This window comes from Rhinolophus hipposideros (genome assembly GCF_964194185.1).
Source record: "Rhinolophus hipposideros genome assembly, chromosome: 9".
NCBI classification, from domain to species: Eukaryota; Metazoa; Chordata; class Mammalia; order Chiroptera; family Rhinolophidae; genus Rhinolophus; species Rhinolophus hipposideros.
Genome location: NC_138055.1, coordinates 26,750,789 through 26,772,095, shown reverse-complemented (window position 1 = coordinate 26,772,095; position 21,307 = coordinate 26,750,789). Strand labels below are relative to the sequence as shown.

Here is a 21,307-nt window from a genome sequence, read left to right as displayed (position 1 = left end):
GGTATAATCTCTAATTAATAGGAAGATCATCATACCCCCAAGAACAAGAAAAATGTAAAGGTTGACAATAAACTACAAAATTAACAAAACAAGTACTAAAACAGAAATTTGGGGAAGGAACATGATTGGGGTTCTTTCCAATCAAAAAGCAGAGGGAAGGACAAGAGACAGTGTGAAGATGAGCACGTGGCACCCAGGGTATGAGAACCCACAGTCCAGGGGTCGGAGCAAGAGTGTTTTTGGAGAACTCACTTGAGCACATCCTATTTAAAGGTTCACAAGCCAGGCACTGTGTGCTGGAGGGCAATGGTTTCTACTTGGGCACTATGAAGGGGTGCATGATGAAATGGAGGAGAAACAAACGGATTTCATTTTAATAAAGACAGAGAAGGTTCCCCAAAGAAGTTTACAGAGGTGAACGGAAAAGAAAGACTGGGGGAAGATGAGGAGGGAGCCAGGGAGAGGTGGGGAAGTGAATGGTAAGGCGAAGTAGGCTAATAATAGACAGAAGGAAGTTCTGCACCACAGGAGATAGAGATACAAAGGAAGAGAAGCCGGCGGGTGAGCCTGGGAGGCGCTGGTAATAATCCTATTGCACAAGAGGTGGCACAGATAGGACCTTGAAAGAAAAAAAGAAAAAGAAAGAAAAGAAAAGATCCATCTGGCCCCCACCCCAACTTCTTTTAGGTCAGACCTCAAAGTCACAACACAAGCTTGAGATTGGCAACTGCGGGCCTTCTGTTAAAGAATTCTACTATTAGCTGTAAACAGCATTTTGATGTTCTGGAAAAGCATATGGGTTTCATGCAGTGTGGGAACTACAGCAAAGCCCAGGAAAGGGGAAGTTGAGTGTGCAGAAAACTCTTTAAAAGATGTGTGTGCAGGCATGTGTGGGTGTAGATCTAGTTAGACCCAATTTCACATCTCCCACAAAGTGAGAGTTGCAGAGTTGAAGGGGTCTGAAGACATGGCCCTGGGTTCAGCACAGCACAGCTGGAGGGAGAGCCCAATGCATGAGCATATGGGGCAGCTGCCTCCCATCTTGGAGTGCAGGACTTGCCAAAGGGATTAGGCTGTTGGCCCAAGAGGTCCAACATCCTGCTCTGAAGATTGCCGGAGGAGGCAGGAGGCGTGTGCTTGTGTGTTTGTTTAACAGAGGTAGCACACCTGGCTGGGCAGTTGTGCAATCTGATACCACAGGGGGAAAATTTCTTCCCGATCTCAGCCTGTGATCAGATTCTGCCCTGAAGCATAAGGCTTAAGTGTCCTTGTAACTTTTATCCGGAAGAAAGACACTCTGAAGAGTCCTCAACGTCAGCCAGGGGTCGTAAAAATGGAGAAAGTTCAGGGGGTGGTAAAAATGGAGAAAGTTCAGAGAAGACCCATGGTGTGGAGTCTTTGATCGCTGAGTGTCACCTTCCACTCAAAGACTAGTTGGAAGTAAGGCCATTCCTCAATAGTCCTGATCCTGTGCAATTTTATTTTCAATAAAAATTGTTAAAATATAATAGCATGTCCTTTTGTAAGGCTTGCCCCGTAAGTAAAGAACAATGAGAAGTCCTTTGTCAGATCACCCATCACAATTTAGGGTTTGGAAAATATGGTAACTTCTGCTGGGGGGGGTCCCTCCCACTTCTGCTGGGTGGGGGGAGGTCCCTCCCAAACAATTGCATTGACACTTGCTATTCTATTCCTATTTACATTTCAACAGCTTACTAAGAAATTTTCTCCTAGACAGATCAATTTTTAAGCAACTTCAAAGAAAAACAATAACTGATAGCACTAATAGAGTCACAGAGGTTCGAATTTTTGTTCTTAAGCACATGGCTAGATCTAGGATCATAATTCCTCATAGAACTAAATGAGGTACAGTCCCAAGATTAGATTGTGGTATACTAATTGTCAGGAACCCTAGGTCCCATCAGTGCTAAACTGCAGGTTCCCGTGTTCCCTGAATGGTCAGCTTACCATTGGCTCTGGTAAGGCAAAAAGGAAAGAGAGGAAGTGGACTGGGAAGGAAATGGCCTCTATATCAACAGTCTTGGCAGTGGAGATATTGGGCAAGGATAGTACCAGTGGGAGGAAACCTGACAGCAGCACGTTGTCCAAGAATGAGGTATAAGAGCTGAGTGTTCACAACAGGGTACACCCTTAGCGGCCACTCCCACCTTCATAAATCTGGATTATCACAGATTTATGTTAAAAGCATAGGGAACACACGGACCTATGCTTTGCTGTTCTCCAAAGCAGCTTAGATTAGCATTCCTGTAACAACTTTACACTTGCCACACAACCCTTCTTGGAGCCTATCTGAGAGGAGCAAGGGCAAGCTTGGACCCCTGAGAGGACAGAAAGGCCTGGAGTACAGCAGCATGAAGATGACCCACCTGCAGCCAAGATGAGATCAAGGCCAGGAGGGCTGGCAGGCAGCATGGGTCTGGAAAAGACAGCCCGTGGCAGGTAGCCAAGAAAACCTGGCAGATGACAGTTTGCGGGCACTGTAAAAGAACCCTTCATGGGATTGCGTTAGGTTCAGAAGTTAAAACTTTCACATATCCTATTGCCTCGAATCCCTGTTCTGTGTCAAAAGCAACAAAAGTAAGGAGAAAATAAGCCATTTGGGCTTGTGTGGAAGGTTCAGGTATATCTGCTTTTGCCTCAAAAGACTTGATTTCTCCCGATTGGTCCATTTCACACTTATCAGATTGTTCATAACCACAATATACTCTCCCAACAGTCTTCTCTTTAGGCGAATAGCATTGAGTTGTCCATTGTAAACAAGAATGTTGCAGCTGTCATACCATCCATAAGACATGACTTTCAGTTGTGTTTCTAGTCCTGTGGAATACTCAGTCATTCTCACTGGTTTAGTCCTCCAGGGCAAGACACTGGGAGTGAAATAAGAGGTCCAAAGCGATCATCATCTCAGATAAGGGAAGACCAGAACACGGGATTTGAAGGAGAGGGTTGAAAAGAGTTGAGCCACGTGAAAGGCAATCACAGAGTTGGAAAGGCCATCGCAGACGTCACGGAGGCCTCAGAAAGCTGCACTGCTCTTGCAGGTTGTCGCTAACAATCAGCGAGCAGAGGAATGAGGTGGGGAAACAACTGGTAGCCCCACACAGTGGTGACAGGACACTGGTTCCCAGAGCATCACAGCCAGCAATGTTATGACTGTACATGGCTGCAACAAACAGCTATCAGCTCTCTCTCCCTCACCCAGGAGGCATCGTGAGCCAAGTCAAGAAAACAGGGTAGATAAGTGATGAAGTTCATTCATTTGGGGCTGTCCATGCTGCTTCCTGTACATTGGGTTTAAAGGTTCTCAAGACTTTCTCCAGCTGTCTAGGTTCCTCCCTGGAAGGTGGGCGGGCAATCAAGAGGCAAGGATGAATGGGTGCTATATGTGCACATGTCTGTTCAGTGCTTAAGTCTCACGGGAGAGCCTCACGTGTCGGGAGTGGCAGTGTAGTTAGCCCTACCATGCAATCCTGACACTGCAACAAAAATAGTTGCTACCTTTCTTCCTTCCTCTGCTTTTAAGGAGTATTTGCTCAGGATTTCAACTGTGCAAGGTCTTTATCTTACACTTCTCTTCTGTATCACAGAGCCTAGCACCCACTGAGCCCAGAATAGAAGCTTAAAAAATACTTGCTGATTTAAAAGATTCTATTCAACTAACACACATTGAAACTTCTCTGTGCCAGGCACTGTACTGGACACTGGAAATATCAAAACGAATCCATCAGACTCCTGCTCTCAGTGGGCTTTCACTCTAGTGAGAGGATGATTAACAATTAAACTATAACAGGATCCTTGCCAACAACGGAAGCATGTTCAATGAGTGGTAGGAGGCTGTGTCTATCAATAACAATGCTTAAGAAATGGGCTTCAGGTGGCAAGTTGTCTACCAGGCAGAAAGAGGATCGGGGGAAGGTTCCCGGCATAAAAGTTCATTACGTGGTTTGTGAGAAGAGCAGGTTATTGTTTGGAACATAACATGGAATGGGAGGTTGGAGATGATTCTAGAAAGGCAGACTGTCCAGGGCCTTGTATGCCATGATAAAGAGCTGGGTTTCATCCTGAACTTCAGTGTCACAAAGAAACTGGTGTGACTAATTTTTATTTGCAAAAAACATTCTGGGGTGGACTGGAAGGTGAATGCGTGCATGTAGGAAGATCAGATGGGCGACAACTGAAGAGTCTGGGACCAGAAGGAAGATAGTGCTGGTCAGAATGCAGAAGAAAGAACAGCGTGAGAGATACGGGGTGCGGAGCACTGCCCCGGGTGCCTTGCAGGCCCAAGAAGACAGCACATCTGCCCTCAAGAAGCTTACGATCCTGGTAGCCTAGTAGCCTAAAGAAGCAACTGGATAAGTCTGTTAGTGCACCATGGGCCAGAGAAAGATCATTACTCATTCTCCTTAGTCCTGGATGGCTTTGGTGGCAGCACTGGCTTTAAGTTGGCCTTTGAAGAATGAGAGAGAGGTGACTTGGCAGAACTATTCATTTACTCTCCTTCTTTTGGCTATTCTCCACTGTGATTTGTATCCCGCACAATTTTATTTAGCTCTATCTTTATGGTATAAGACTCTTAGATGGATTCTTTTAGCAGAAACCTCCACCAAAAGAAAAAACAAAAAAAGCTGCCATCTTCTCTCACATGAATCCTGCTCATCAACACCTCTTGGCAGTATCTGACCTATGTGAGGCAAAACAAATAAATAAAGGCAATAATAATAAGGCTTTGCCAGGCTGGCCAACTGATCCAGTCAGAGGATTATAAGAGACACCTGTTTTTTAACACAGCAGCTGCGAACACAGAAGCACGGCATCCTAGTTACAAGAAAGAGTTCCATGAACATCCAATAGCAGCAGAAACTGGTACGGACCAATTTTCAGCTATGTCCCCTGAATGTGAAAAGTCAACTAAGATTAGACACACAATAGGAACTCTGCTTTGCTGAACATGGAAACCTGAATGCAGGTTTGCTTATTGGGAGGCGGTTACCTATTCATCAAGTATTCTACATCCTTAAAGCATCTATCATATACTCAGGGTACTATTGTAAACATACTGAAGCTTTTTGAAGTTTGGTTGCTTCATGCCCTGTGGCTGACCAAACACCCCTTCATTTAAGCCAGCTTAAAAAACAAACCAGAATATACCCCAATGGAGAATGTGGATGCTACCACAGGAGCAAATAAACATTTAAAAGCATTTTGTCAGTTCATTCGCCGCTGAAGATACATACACATGATCTACCAACATATAAACGTCACACAGGCAAACTATTTTGTAGCTGCAATATGGCCACATTACCTTCCCAGACCAGACCAGGGAGATGCTCTCAGAAACAGCTTGTTAACAGCCTTCACAATGCTATTTAACAATCCGTTTATAGCCCTTCAGAAAGCCAACACCCCAAGGAGGTATATTTTACATCTCTATGTAAGGTTTCTTTGACACAAAACTGGGTTTTGTACCTTTCACTCTGTAAGCTAGAAATCAGTGTATACTACAATTTCTGTGACTTAGGCTCCTGTGAGCATACCATATATGGACACATATGCAAACAGAGTCACAAAAACAAACCTTTGGAATAAAAGCAGAATGATGCCCAAGAAAGCACAAGCCTTATCATACAGTCCTTCCTAGACCTAAAAATAGCAGATAAAGGCATGGTGTCAGCTACTCTCTCACTGTTCTCCCTAGAACATGCTAATTCTGACCTCCAGGGTTGATTCTTAAGCCTGAGCCTTCAATAACTTTACCCAGGAACCTTTCCCAGACCCAAAGAAGCTATTTTCTAGGGTTGGAGTGTGGAGCAATCTTTCAATGCCCTCCACTTATGAGGCTATTAATGCATACAAATGTTAACAAAGAGGGAACCTGAAATTGTGAATTTCCCCCCAAGGCCTATCATTTGTGCCTTGGAGACACTAGGACCAGCAGAGAGACTGCCTTTCTGGCAAATGGTATACTAGAAACCCCTGAAGCACTAAGCATGGTCAACTGCCCAAAATGCAGCTAGCAGGACTAACACTTGCTTCACCCTGCCTGGGGAGGTGTGCAGCCAGAACTTCCCCACATTAACATAATCTTGTCTACACAGTCCCCACTGGGAGTCCCAAAAGGATTAAAAGAAGAGAACCCTAAGAATTCTAGACCCCAAGAAGAACCAGACACCAGTTTGGGGGCCAGAGCTGTGAAGTGAATTCTTTCCAACAACCCCTTGGGCACTTAGCCTGGCAGTCCACCAACATGAGCATGAAGGCAGAGTAACTGGCTTTATCCTAAGTTCTGCAGGTCATCCCAAAACGTACCCAAATAAGTTGAAACAGGATGTGCTGTGAACTCACTTTCACCTATAACCTAGATATAAATGAACCAAGAGGCAAAAGGACCGTACTCTGATCCACCCACATCTCCTCCATGGTAAACCTTTAAATACCACAGCTGAAATGGAAATGCACACAGAACCATCTTTCCCTTACAGCGGACTGTTCAATGCAATGGCTAACCACAAAAGCACACACAGGCCTTTCCCTACCTTCGAGAAGCTCCATTTGGCCATTTTACCAAAATTTTCAAGATAGACAAATTCTCAGTTCGGCTCATGTGAACGGTGCCTGTGCCCCTGGGTCCACCTCTTCCCTCTTTGCTGGAATAACAAACCCTTTCACTGGGGTCTGCATGGCTCTCTGCCTTTGTTCCTTCTTGCACTTTGAAGGTTCTTTACTCTCTGAGGCCTTATCCCATATGTCTCCAAGCACAGTACACCGCCCTTGCACCCAGAAAATAACATATAACTATCCTGCTATTGATATCAGTGACTCTTTGTTCATTTTTGAGGGTACCTAGCTTAGAAAATCCAAGGTGCCAGGAAAGGTGGGCGCATAGAAGATGGACGCACTAATAGGTGCCCTACTTGAGATGCAACCAAACACCCAGGTCCCTTTGCCCATCTCCCTGCCTGTCTGGGTACAAGTTAGATACCTTTACAGCATGCTGAAAACGACTGGAGGATCATCACCCCGGCATTCCTGTGCTCGCCAAGATTCCCCCTGGATTCCATCGTGTCCAAGAGCTGTGTGTAACCTACAGCTGACTTCCGCCAGTGGAGCAGTGCGTTCCACCACCTAACTCACGGCCCCGCCAAACGTGCAGAGCCTCACAGACACAAAAGAACACAAGGCAAAACTCAGAAAGTGAGCCTCTGTTGCTCTGGTTCTCCGAGGGTAAAGACTCTTAGCTTTCTAACTGGTATGGTCTCTCTTTTCACCCTGAAGTATTCGAGTCAGCAGACTAAGGGAAGCACTAAATGGCACAAAGTCAAGAAGGGAGCTGGCAGCTTTCCAGGGGATTTGAGACATAGTCAGCCAGATCGGGTCATTCAGGTCTCCAAGTCGAGGAGAAGAGGAGACTTACCCAACCTGGGGAATCTACATGACTCAGACTTCATGCCCAAAATGACAGCTCTCCCACCTGGCTCACATCACTTGGAATATAGGTCAGATCAAAAGGTGCAAAGTGAGAGTGACTCGTGACCTGCTGCCCCCACCCATCACTGGACATTATTGTCAAGACTCGTGAGTCAGGAGAGCCCTAGGTATCGACAGTGGAAAGCAGCAGTCAAGTGAAATCATGACATGGATTTTTAAAATCTTTCAGATCTTAAGTCAAAAGGAGGACACAACAGCTACAAAATACACCCGGGGTCCAATCCTTAAAATTTTCCATTCCCTAAAACCAGGTGTGCCAACTCTGTGGCAGGAAGTTGGGCAGGAACACACAAAGAGGCTCAAAGAAAATAGAATTCAGTTCTGTTCTTTTGGGTGCCCAGCCTGCAATCACAAATCTATACACAAAAATATGGAGCTGGGCCATATGGCTAAGGTAGGACACTGTGGTTTGCTCTGGCAGGAGTCTGATTGGATGGTCAAGGATAGTCTGGGAAAGGCAAATGGTCTAGAAGCGACAACGAATAATGAAAGGACTACCGTATTTCCCCAAAAATAAGACCTAGCCAGACAATAAGCTCTAATGTGTCTTTTGGAGCAAAAATTACTATAAGACCTGGTCTTATTTTACTATAATATAGTAAAGACCGGGTCTTATTTTCCTATAATATAAGACCCGGTCTTCTATTAATTTTTGCTCCAAAAGACGCATTAGAGCTGATTGTCCGGCTAGGTCTTATTTTCGGGGAAACAGGGTAGTGTGGAGAGAAGTTTCCTTCCCTTCTCTGAGCTCCTGAAGGCAGTCCAGAAAAGCGCTTAGCAAACTCCCACTCCCCTTTTTATAAAGTTTCACATTTCCTCTTGCCCACTCCAGTGCGGATCTCTTTATCTGAATAGTCATCATGAGGCTGGAACAATACTAATTCTACAATGTCTCTTGACCTGGGTTCTTTGTTAGGGACCCCAGCACTATTCCTGACCACACCCGCAGCAAGGCAGCCATGGGAGCCGGCTGCTCTCTTTCTCATCACTCAGCAGTACTACAAGTGCAGCACCGAGACTCACACTTCCACTAGGGAACAAGTGTTAGGGAAATAGGCAACTTGAGAGACAAACAGGCTGCTCTTTGGGGTTGAATTTTTTTTTTTTGTAGTTTCAGGTGTACAAAACAATGTAATAATTAGACATTTCACCCTTCACAAAGTGATAACCCTCCTCCCCCAAGGAGTTGGATTTTTTAAATTACAAGTCTGATTTCTATCTGTATGTAGCTCACTTCTTCCAGGAAATACTTCAGAGTCAGCATCTCATCTTTGGTTTCTGCTTCCTCACGTATAGGGGATGTGAGTGAAGCTGGATTACTGACCTCATTCTACAGATAAGTCTTCAGAATGATAAAGTTACATGGCCCGTCATAACACTCTAGAGAGGGTACAAGGCAGCTGAGGAGACAATCACAAACTGGCACTTCTGTGTTCCAGGAGGATTGCAGAGAAATGATGTCTCTTCAAACCTAATAAGCTCTTTCTTCATGTCCACACCTGCTTCACGGGGTCAGGAGAAGATGCAGCTAACATTCTCTCCAGTGTTCCTCAAAAAGGGTCATTTTCCAGTCTATAGTTCACCTTCTCATTTAACGTGTATATATATACAAAGGAAAACTCAGGCGTGAGGTTTAAGTCCACAGCAAGAGAACATAGCTGCTGAAAACAGATACTTCAGGTCCTTAACATCTACTGAAAATGAAGGTTCCCTCATGCCCCAAAGTAACCAATTTGGCTTTTTCCACCTCTTCTGTATAAACTACTAATAGCCATCTATTCTCCGCTCTTGAAACTGGAAATTCACCAGCCCACAGCAAACAGTGTCTGTTCTGTGGTCAGACAAACATGGAACTGCCTGTTCAACAAAAAGCAGACGAAAGAATTGATGCTCTTTCAAGACTCACCCCAGTTTCAGATAATAAGCAACTGTACGAACAAGCGGATCCCTGAATAGGTTCAAATACTTGAGTGCTGAGTAATAACGCTGGTTAGAGTCACTGTACAGAACTTCCAGGCTTAGGTCTTTTTCCTTTTCTTTCATCTTTGGAAGCTTATTCAGAACCATACTAGCTATTCCCTCAAAACTTTACTGTAAGATGCAAAAGGCATTTGTTATTATCCTGTAATTGCAGTTGGCTCATCTCTCCTGTTATTGAGGCTAATATTCAATTAAAGTTAGAATAAGAGCTTTTCTGCGCACTGACTGATTGACCCCAGCCCTAGGAGAAACTGAATGGGATAGTGACAAGCACACTTGCTGGGAGTCAGCCAACTTGGGAGGCCTAGATTTTAGTTCAGGCAGGGCCACGAACGAGCCATGAACTTGAGCAAGACCATTCACACATCTCTGGCCTCCGTATTCTCAACGGTGTCATGTAAGCAAAGGACTTAGAAAATCTCTAGCCCCTTCTAGATTCAGATGATGTCGAGGATTTATAAAGAGGGAGAAACACTTTTTTTTTTGTTTTAAACAGTGTAAGGCACTGCAGTAGGCAATTTACATACCCCAAACCCTTAGAGATCGGTATTTTTATTACCACTTCAGATGAGTTAACAGGTTCAAGGAGAAGATGAACACGTTCAAGTTCACACTCAGTTCTGCCTCCTCAGTGTCTGTGTTCTTTCCCTAGAAACACTCCACAGTATGGCAATGAGTGCACCTCTCTTCTCAGCAATTTACAATCCTCTTAAGAGAAATCATTTTTACAGATGAGAACCAAAGAACACCACCAGACACAATAAAATACAAATCAAAATCTGAAGGAGACATGATTGGAACTGCATGGTGGCCACGCATACATCACTGAGCACATTCACCCACAGCGCTCATACCACCACGGCCATGTGTCCTTTCCAGGTCACTCAGGAAATGAGATAGTTTTCCGTATGTCTGACTCCCACACACAAAGGGAAAATACCCCCGAAAAGAACACAAGGTCTGGTGAGCATGCAGATTTATTGGATAGCTCTTTCCTGCTTTCACTGGGGAGTCAAGTATTTTTCGTAAGTCATTCGTCCAGATAAATGACATGCAGCCTTTTAAAATTCAACATTATTTTTATGCCATTTTTGTTGGACAGCGTTCCAAAATGCATTACGTTATTTCCTCACTTCCTAAATCTCATAATTTACAGTTTGTCTTTAACTTGGAAGTCATAATTATAATCATTAATATCATCAGTCATTGTACAGTGCCATACAAAGGGGTTTAACTCTCTACATTATGTGTCCTCACAATAAAGCTATGCTTTCTGAGTTGTCTGTGTCTTATCTGTTTTCCTAGGCCACACGGTTAGAGACATGGCCATAGGATAGAACAGCCTGGTTCTGACTGGCTCAGCCACAATGAGCATGTGATCTCAGGCATGCTATTTCAATGCCATGGGGCTCAGTTTCCTCATCTGTTTCATGAAAAATATGGGTTATGCTTTCTTAATCCACTCATTACCTCCACAGCACATCTCTCTCTCTCTGCTTCCTTCTCTATACCTGCTCTAAAGATATGCTTCATTAAAACTGTTTGAATCCAGAAATTTATCAAATAAAAGCCAAAATCCTCTCTTCATTCAAGTAAATTAGAACAAGGCCAGCATGGTCAGGCTCTCAGAAGAGAGGAAAAAATAAAATTATTCCTTTGGTAATGAAGAACCATCAGGGAACACCTGAAAAGACTTCAAGTAGATTCCTAGAAATCAGTTTTAAAGACGTACATGAGGATAGTTTGGGGGGAAAAAAATTTGTGTTCATGGATTGTTTTAAAAGTTTTAAAGGAAACAAAATAAGTTGCAGAAAAAGAAGAGACTGACCAGGAAATGATAGAGAGAAGGTGTCTAGTCCCAAGTTTGGGCAAGACGAGAGGACACAGCCTTAGCCTGTCACCCACTTAATGAAAGAGTAATTAATTGGGCACTGGAGGAAAGAGAGAGGCAGAGAGGGAAACGAAAGGTTTCTGAGAAAAACATGAAGGGCCCTAAATGAAACCCATAGAACAAAATATAACTAGAAAATATCAGGGATTGGTATAAAAATCAAAGATCTGGACATTCATTCCAACATGGGTGGTGTGGTGTTACCACCTAGCTATTCCCACAGTGAGAGAATGGCTAGAAAAACCCACCTTGAAAGGAGACTAGAGAGAGAAGGAAAGTCGGGACCTCAGGAAACATCCCCACCTGCTCTATTCCTGTCTTGCATCTTGGCTTACTCGAAGCTCCACCATAGCCCCATCGCTCTTAGTTTCCTAGTTATCTTCATAAAGAGGGCTATACTTGAGAATAGGCTCATGGGAAATGCTTTGGTACTACAGTCCTTGATGTAGGTTCTAGCCCTACCTTTGCCATGTACACAGCCTGTGGGATCCTCAGATCAGGCTTCAGGTTCTCATTTGTAAAATGGGGGAAACTACTGCATCCCTGAGAGAGTTGTGAAGAGTACAGGAGCTAACGTAATAAAACACTTAGGACAAGGACCAGCAGGCAGTGTCGTATTCAATAATGACGGTGGTGATGATGATGATGAAGGAGGAGGAGGAAGAGGAAGAAATGTAGGAGCACTGACCACCACAACAGCACACAAACACTTTCATTACACAGAATTTATAAAGCCCCCCCAAATGCATGTGTTCCACAGTTTTCCATGAGTGTGGTCCATAGGATGGAGTAAGCAGTTATGCTCATCTGATGCCTTCCTTAGTCAGTATCCCATTCCCAGTCCATACTCTGAAAACTCCAGATCATTTAGACGAAGACCAGGCTGAACTGTATGTTTTCACCAGCAAGAAAGGGTTATCAAGCAAATGAACAGAGCAAATAATATATCTGTGGTAATATAGCGACACGGAAGGAACAGTTTCAAGCACATAGCAGCACTTGTTTCTAACCAACAGAAGATGTGGAACACAAGACATGTTTGCCTCTTCATTGAGGCTCACCCTGAGATGCCCAAGTAAGCAACACTTTATTAGCCCGGTTCCTATATGTTCAAAAATCAATAGAACTGTGCTTGTGTGGTAGTAGGCAATAATTCTAACTTCCCACGAGTTTAGTCTGATCTTTCTCTCCCCAGTGAACAGTCTTTAAGCTGGGCCCCTTTTGGCGTGGGAACCCTGAATACTCTCACACTCATTCTATTCAACCAATATACACAGAGATTGGTTTCTTACACACATCTAACAACAAATACAGCAGTGAAGGACTCTGCCAGAAAACAAACTCCACTGCTTTTTCTAAAGTGGCATTCACAGAGAAAAATATGTCATTTGTATATGCCATACCCTAGGGGACTTCATTTGACACCCATTCACTCAGCTGGGAGATCCACACCAAAGGGCAACTTTTGAAAATCAGAAATAAAATGCAACTGCTCTTCAAGTTAGTCCCAACAATCCTCCGCTCCCTTGCCCCGACGTTCCTCAGTGTGAGTAAATGCAGCTCAACTCAGACTTAACAAAAATTGGTTCAGTTCTACCTTCCTCTGGCGCCCACATTTGGGATGTATTTTGCCCTTGACTTGCCTATGCTAAGGAAATGAGTTACTTCTCTAGGGCCAGCTGCCATGTTTTTAGCTGATTCTGTTTGAAACGGGGATCTTACTACACCATTAATAAGGTGTAAGCTTGTCTGCTCTGGATTAAAGAGCCTATGGCCTACTAAAGGATTCCTCAGAAGAAGGCCCTTTTAAACAGGTCCAGTGCCCTCAGCTCAAAGCACAAGTACCAGTCCTTCACACACTGTAAAAAAAGCACTGTTGCATTCCACCCATCTTTGAGGATATGTCCAAAGAACTTAAAGCAGGATCTTGAAGAGATATTTGCATACCCATGTTCATTGCAGTTCTATTCAAAACAGCCATGAGATGGAAGTAACCTAAATGTCCATCAACAGATGAACGGATAAAGAAAATGTGGCATGTACATAAAATGGAATATTGTGCAGACTTAAAAAAAAAAAAAGAAACCGTGTCGCATGCTATATAACATGGATGAACCTATGTCAGGCGAAATAAAAATAATGTATGACTCCACACATATGAAATACCTAAAGTCATCAAAGTCATGGTAACGGAAAAGAAAAAGGTGCTTACTAAGGGCTGGGCGGAGAGGAGAGGGGAAATTAGTGATGAGTGAGTATAGAGTTTCAGTGTTGCAAGATGAAAAAGTTCTAGAGATCTGTTGCACAACAATGTGAATGTACGTAATACTACTGAGCTGTACACTTAAAAATGGTTAAGATGGTAAATTTAATGTTCTGTGTTTAGTATCGTAATAAAAAAGATTAGTGCTGCAAATAGTGGTGCAAATACAAGTCCATCAAGCCTTTCTTCCTTCATCCCCTACTCCTACTACTTCCTCTTCTCACATCTAACAATATACCCTCTTGGCCCAATGTTCCCCCCACACACACCATCTTCCTTGGCACATACCTCCATGCCCTCATACCAGCTGGCTTGTGATTAAAATGGACCAAGCTAGGAAGTGCCAGAGAGAGCGTGGCCTATTGTATCGAATTTCCTTGGCCTTTTATAGGGCTGCACGGTAAACCCAGCAAATGCAGGGCAGTGGCCTGAGAATCAGGAGGTCTTTGTTGCTTTAAACCTGACTTACTCACCCATCAGCTGAAGCAAACCATTTAGCTCTCTGGACCTCCTCTCTGTAAAAACAGGTTGGCCCAGCTGATCTCTAAGGTCTTTCAGCTCCGAAAGTCTAAAAGTTCCCTGATTTGATTGACAAAGAAACTGGGGGAAATTTAGAAGCCTGCTAATCTGAATCTCCTAAAGTGATTCCTCAAGCCTCTTTTCTGTATCTTTGACTCAATTCCTTTTTTTTTCCTCAGTCTGGTTAGACATAAAAGCAATTTTTGAAAATTTTATGAAAATAATAAAACATCATTATTATACCAAAATTCCACTGATGATAATTTTTGGACAGACATCCAGGGAGTGCTACAGGCCTCCCTGAGCCAGCAGTGTGGCCCTAGCAAGTACTTTGTACAAACGAGTGGATGAAGGTGTTAAGTCACCCTGAGGTACGCAGGGACAGATAGAGGAAGGAGCACTGACCTTGTCCCACGCCTCACTTCAAATCAGCAAACGTTACTGAGAAACATTTCTGTGCTGGGTGCCAAGCTAGGTACTAAGACACAAAGTTAATCACTGTTAAACCCAAGGAGCTCAGAGTCCATTAGGGGAAACCCAGAGAGTCTCCCAGTTAGTAGCAAAGTAGAAAGAGATTTTCTTCTGCTAAGAAAGCCAACCAACCACTACAGAGGGCAGGGAAAGGGGGACCAGGAAGTTACACGACTAGATTTTGTTTTCTGGATAGCCTTCCCTGACTAAAGCGCCGTGCCAAGCCTTACAGAGGACTGTATCTGCTGGGCCATAACCACTTTCCGCTGCAACTTGGCTGAACTTAAAACCGAACAGGTGACTTGAAGGTGAAGGCTGATGATGGAAAAGACAGCCTCTTCCTTCCTCCTGTGACCAGCACACTCAGCCACTCAATCCTCTGGGGGGGAAAAATCATTGGTCTTTTTATATAGTTGTCCCTGTCCTTACATTTAAGCCCCAAACGGTTAGGAATGGAAGCATTTAAACTCTCCTGAGGATAGTACCAGTATGCATGGGGTGCAACCCAGTGCAGAGAAACAGTGGGGCTCAGTGATAGTTTGAGTGATCCTGATCTAGTCAACCAGTCTACTATAAAATGCGTATCTGATAATAACTTAATATAGGTGATGGGAGGGCACATGCTTATAAAATGCAAAAGAAATATAAAAGCCATTATCAGGCCTTCATTGGCAACCACCACCACATGAGCAATACATACAAAGCTGTCACTGATTGCCTGACTCAGAAACTTTCACCTTGGAAATTCCACCTAAATCATACAGTACTCTCTTCTATTAGGACAGACACTGCTTCGAAGTAAACAAAGTCCTTCCCTCCGTGGCTGCCTCTGGTCAGGCTCCTCTGCTCCATCACCCCAGCTGCTGAGGAACTTCCTGCCTGCTGACCAGCTGCTCGTAAGGAATGACAGCAAGTGAGGAAGGTTTCAGGAGTAGAGAGGAAGAGTGAGGGAAATCTCTCCACATACAGAGAGCTTCCTGTGTCACATGTCTTCAGTACATCAAATTCATCCTTGAAAGCTTCTGGCATCCATTCTCCACTTGACAGAAAAGTTTATTGTTTGCTGGACTCTAGAAGCAATCCCAGTACTTGCTTGTGGGTTACCAGCAAACATTTTTTATTATGCAGTCACTGTACCACATCCCAAGGACTAAATGAAACACTGCACACATCACCAGAACATTTTCAGATGACCTGGAATAATCCCAGTCCTTGATCTCCAGCGCTTATTATTGGAACATTGTGAATTAAACAAAACTCCATGGAAAAATACACTTCACATATGTGTACCTAAACAGATACACAGTCTAAACAATCTGTATACTGGTTCTATGAAGAACAATTGGATAGTTTTATTACTGGTGAAGAACACCGAATTTATTTTAATTACACAGAAATATGTGGTCATGAAAAGAGGCACCTAAAAAAGAACGGAGAGGGTAAGAAATAAGGGGGGAAAAATGATATGTAAACTACAGCTGTAAGTTTTATATCACATTTACAAGAGTTTTGTCTGGGTTTGGGATTGGTTCTGCGTGTGTGTGTGTGTGTGTGTGTGTGTGTGTATGGCAAGGGGCCGCTGCACTCTTTTCCCACGAGGTAGAATACAATGAAATGAGCCACTTGGTAACACTTCTGCCGGCAACACACAAACATAAGCCTATCAGAATAGTGGGGATATGAAGTCTCTTTAGAAGAAGAATCAAAAGAAGTCACAGAAAGGGTTGCTTTTTTGTTGTTTTCACCCTAAAATTACTGCCCCATAGTTGATCCAGGTTTTCCTGATGTCAGATTTATTGCCAAGCAAAAACAATTTACTGATTTAATACCCTATTATTTAGTTACCTCTGTTTGTGTTATTAAACGTCAAACAAACTAGATTACCCATACTGTAGGATTTTCCTGAACTTGTTGAGGAGTCTAATTTATACAGCAAAAGAAACTGGTTTTGAAGCCTCAAAGTACCCTAAATTCTTTACTCTGACATCCCCTTCACCAAAGAAGTATGGCTACACCCAGATATGGACAAACACAGAAGCCCGACAGATCCATTGGGCATTTTTGGGAGGCAAAAACAAAGAAACCCAACCCACCTTTTCAGTTCACATTAGCCCTACTTCAAACCCATGAAAATCTTTCCCGATATGAACACTAAAATCTGAGTATAAATATGAAAATCTAATAAGCAAATATAATAAAATACTGTGTTTCCCCTAAACAGATCCTAATGGAAAAGCAGTGTGAAAACAGGAAAGGTTTCTCTGATTCCCCACAGATGAAGAAACAGGTTATTTGTTCATTGTTTCTGCAGTATCCACTCAATGAACACATACTAAATGGGCCAAACCAAAAACAAACAAACTTCAGTAGCTTCAGACTCTCACAGAAGCAGAAGGGTTTTCTACCTAATAGAACAGTGAAATGAATAAAACGCACAAGAAATGCAGCGTTGGGAAAAATAATTGGGGAAGATGGACAAATCATTCTGTCTCCTCACGGTGGCAAACTTTACAACAACTCTTAAGAAGCAACAAACCACAGCACCACCAGCCTATCTGTCCGTCTGTCTGTCTGTCTGTCGATATACACACACAAAACTCGTCGGAAGCCAAGTACAGTGTTTGCAAATATCCACCATCCTGCATTTACAATACTGCAAAACATGGCCAGAAAGCCGGCAGATTTTTACTCTTAGATATCCTCTCTGCACTGTCAAACAGGGAAGGTCATTTTGCTTGGTCACTTAGATAATTCCCTCTCTCCCTGCATCACAGGAGTTTTCTACTTTGGTATTGCTCAACTTTTCATATGCATAGGAGTAAAATAACCATTCAGCAACTTTATTCACCTTGGTTTAAAAAAAAAAAAAAAAGCATTCATTGTGCAATGCCCAGGAAAAGCTGACACCAGGACTGTCTCTCCGACAAGCGCTTGCAATTATCATTGGGGGGGGGGGGGGGCGGGATCCTGTCTGATCCGACCCAGAGAATGCTTTAAAAAAGAAATGATTCCATCCCCAATGGGGGCTGGAGAACTTTTTTTCTAAGGAGACCACCCCTGGGGAACAAAAGTTACATTGCAGTCACATGTTGGTAGTAGGAGTAGGGCGCAGGTTTGTTTTTTTTTTTTTTTTTTTTTTTTTTTTTTAAAGCGCACTAATTACCGGGGTGTTTTACAATTCTAGAGACCACTCCGGCTCCTCCTGACCAATTGTGACCGGCATTTCATTGTCAGAAAGAAAGGGGGTGGGGTGGGAGCGAAGGAGCCGATAGGGGGTTCGGCGAGGGGAGTAGCAAGGTTACACTAAAGGGTACAGCAGCCGCCGCGAGCTGCATCTCCTTTCCTGGCACCCCAAATAATTTACTGCGAACAGCGCAACTGCAACAGCCCCCTCCGAAGAGCCCAGCACGACTGCCCCGGCTGGTGCAGCTCAAGGATTTCGACCACGGAGAGGGAGGGGGAGGCGATCTTTACCTTAATGCTACACTGAGCAGGAGTCTCAGACATGTCTCACAGCGAGAGAGATCAGGAAGTTCTCAGTTTTTTTCCACTTTCCTTTCCTCTCCCCAACCCAGAAATGCTCCACGGCCAGCCGGACGCGGTCATTTAAGAAGTTTCTTCCAGCATCTCTCCCGGCAGCCGCCCCGGGGGTCTGCGAGCGCGCGGGGCGGGCGGGGCGGCCGGCGGAGTTGCGTGCGCAGGGCGGCGGGGGCGTGGGAGCCGGGTCCGAGCGCGGCGGCGGGGTCTGCAGGTCGCGGCGCGGCGCGGCGACCCGGGGTGCAGCCCGGCCGGCCTCCCGCTCTCTCCTCCCACCCGCGGCCGGCGCCCCCGCCCCCCGCCCTCCCGCCGCGCTCCCTCGCTCGCTCTCTCGAATGTTTTCCTTCCTGGAAGAGAGAAACTGAAAGGCAGAACTGAGAAAGCTCTCTGCTCATTGATCTTGAGAGTTTCAGTGCAGAAACTGACGTGAATTCCCAGCACTGAGCTCTGCCTCTTAAAGGAGCCACCAGGAAATAAAAGCTCGGGTTACAGCCCGGCATCGGGGAAATAAAAGCCGGTCGGGGGGGAGGGGCGGCGACGGGGGTGCGGGCGGAGGACACCCCGGGGAGCGGGGCCGCGCGAGGCCGGGCTGCTCGCGAGGCCGGCGGCGCCACCCACCCACCGCGGCGCGGCCCCCGCGCGGGCGCCCGCCCTCGCCGCCCCTCCGCCAGCCCGGGAGTCGGGCTTCCTAGGCTGAGCCCAACCAACGCCTCGCTCAAGGAAGACACGGTTAAGAAAACGTTACACGGGGGCCCAGGAAACCACAAAGCAGGTTTATTACACGCCTCCCACCGTCCCCAGCTCCGTCTCTTAGATACATTGAGAAGCACGAGGGTTTTCTTCCCCCCCCCCTAAGCGCAGACGCAACGAAAATAATTATATATGAAGGGACATTCCGGTAAGGACGCGGCATCCGAAGGAGGAAATAAAACAATAGCCTTTGTTCTGCTTCTCGACCGCTGCCTCTTTAAGAGAATCCACCAGGAAATGGGAGATCGGATTACAGCCTGCACACCGGGAAATGTGGGGAGAGCGAGCGCCCGAGCGCGACGCCGCAGACAAAGCCCCGGCCGCCCCGCTGCAGACGCCGGAGGACGGCCGGGTGGGGGGGTCCCCGCGGAGGTGGGCGCCCCGAAAGGAGGAGGCGCCGCGCGCGCGGGCTCGGGGCTGCGGCCGCCGCCGGCGCTCCCCTATCCGAGCACGCGTCCTGGGGAAGGGCAGGCTGCCGGTCAGTTATCAAAGGCAGTTGAGTTCCTTTTCCTGACCCCCCTTCCTCTCGTTTCGAAATCCGCTGTCCATTTAAAGAAATAGCGGTCGCCACCAACCGAAATAGGTGACTCGCCTGCAAAGTTGGCAGGACGTGTTCCTGACGATAATAGCCCTCCCCGGGACCGCTGCTCTGAAACTCCTCCGTGGACTGGAGGTCCCTGGGATCCTGCCAGGGTAGCAATAAATGGATGGAAACACAGTGAGGGGAAGTGAAGGCGGTGGGGCTGAGGGTTCTAGCCTAGTGGACAGGTCGTGTGACTATTATTTTTTTATCATTTATAGTCTCTTTAAATGTTCTGAAGTGTCCACTTCAGAAGACTGAAAACATTATAATTATGTTTAAATTTTAAACCCTGCTGTTACATACAAAGGGGGTTAATGTGTGGATGTGTGTTATGTTACTAATATATAAATATATATGTATAAATAGAGTGTGTGTATATATACGAATAGACCAGGACAGATTTCCCAGGTCTTCCCATCCTACAGATTTTTCCTACCCGCTGCCCTTCAGTTCTCCAAAAGTTCAGACTTTCTCACACGCTCATCAGAACACTGAACTAGAATTTACCATTAAAGGGGTTGGGGTGCAGAAATCCTGTTGCTGGGAAGGTGGGACTAATGGCTGTTTGTAAGCCTCTTCAGCAGTTTTTATCCCCTGGAAGTCCCATCCCCCCAAGAGACCTCATGTCCACACCTGCTCCCCTTGTACCACTTGCTGCCCCCGCCTCCTGCAGCAATTCTCTATATCCCTTTGATCCCTCCACTGATGTTGCAGACGTTGATTCTGATGTCCCAGTGCTGGGTTAAATGCTGTAAACCTCCGTATTACATGCTCATCTATATGATAGTTGGCAACTCGTTCTCAGCTTCTGTAAAATGGGGGTGAGGAATAATACCCATCTCATAAGATTCTTGTGAGCATTAAATGAGCAAATATATAATATATACAGAATGCTCAATTACTTGAGTGCTTGCTACATATTAACTGTGTTCAATTAATGTTGTTATTGACAAAAATGTAAGGTGTAATACTAATAACTAATACAGATCTAACAATGAGAGGAATGTAACTTTTTTGGGGGGGGATAACATTTCACGTAGTTAAACCCCAATTCAAAGTAAGTGTTCTCTATTATCAAAACTGATTACAAATGTTTACCTGTTCACACGGATCTGTATTGAGATTTTATGTATTTCATTTTTGAAAACACTTTTTCAACCAGATAGGTATTTCCAAATATATCAATCCATGAGCATATGATTTTTCTTGAGCATATCCATTGCTTAGAAGGCATTTATACAATTCTATTAGAATTCTCTAAGTTCTCTTGGTATTTCCCCTTTAGCATGCCGTTACATTGCACATAATCGCTTATCACTTGAAGGTTAGATGGAAGCACCTCACTTGCACAGTTAAGTGGATTTTAAATAAGGAATTTTCCTTTCCACTTACATCAAAATCCAAAAACCACTGTTGGAACAGTAGTTTGAGTTCAGAAAAAATAAATGCTGCAAATTTGTGTTCGGATGGAGATCTTGTTTCTTGTTTTAACTTTTGACAACATAGAAAGTGTATAAAGCAGCTTGATATTATTTGCGATTTAAACAATGTTAGTTGTGTTGAAATGATTTAACTGCAATATAAACTTCACCTATAGTTCTATTTTGCCTTGTAGTTTTAGGTTGAATTCATGAAAAATGTTATCAATTCTGTAGCGAAAGCTAATCTCTGAAGCCATTCAGTGTTTAATAATAGTGGTTGAGAGCTTCTCATTCATTCATTCCCATTTGTCAGATGTGTCTCTTCCTTGTTTCCTGACTTCTTTTGGGTAAATTGGGTATCTTTTTCATGTTTTGTTTAAATTCCT

At 44.6% G+C, this 21,307-nt stretch overlaps 1 protein-coding gene across 1 annotated transcript in view; it reads right to left on the bottom strand.

Annotated features, from left to right (window-relative positions):
- The window catches only part of ETV6 (ETS variant transcription factor 6), a 220,089-nt gene extending 201,642 nt beyond the window's left edge, over positions 1 to 18,447 (bottom strand). Inside the window, exon 1 of the mRNA XM_081058172.1 lies at positions 18,105 to 18,447. Coding sequence (XP_080914298.1) covers positions 18,105 to 18,137 — 33 coding nt within the window. The 5' untranslated portion in view covers positions 18,138 to 18,447. The remainder of the gene's footprint in view (positions 1 to 18,104) is intronic.
- Between the last annotated feature and the right edge of the window lie 2,860 nt (positions 18,448 to 21,307).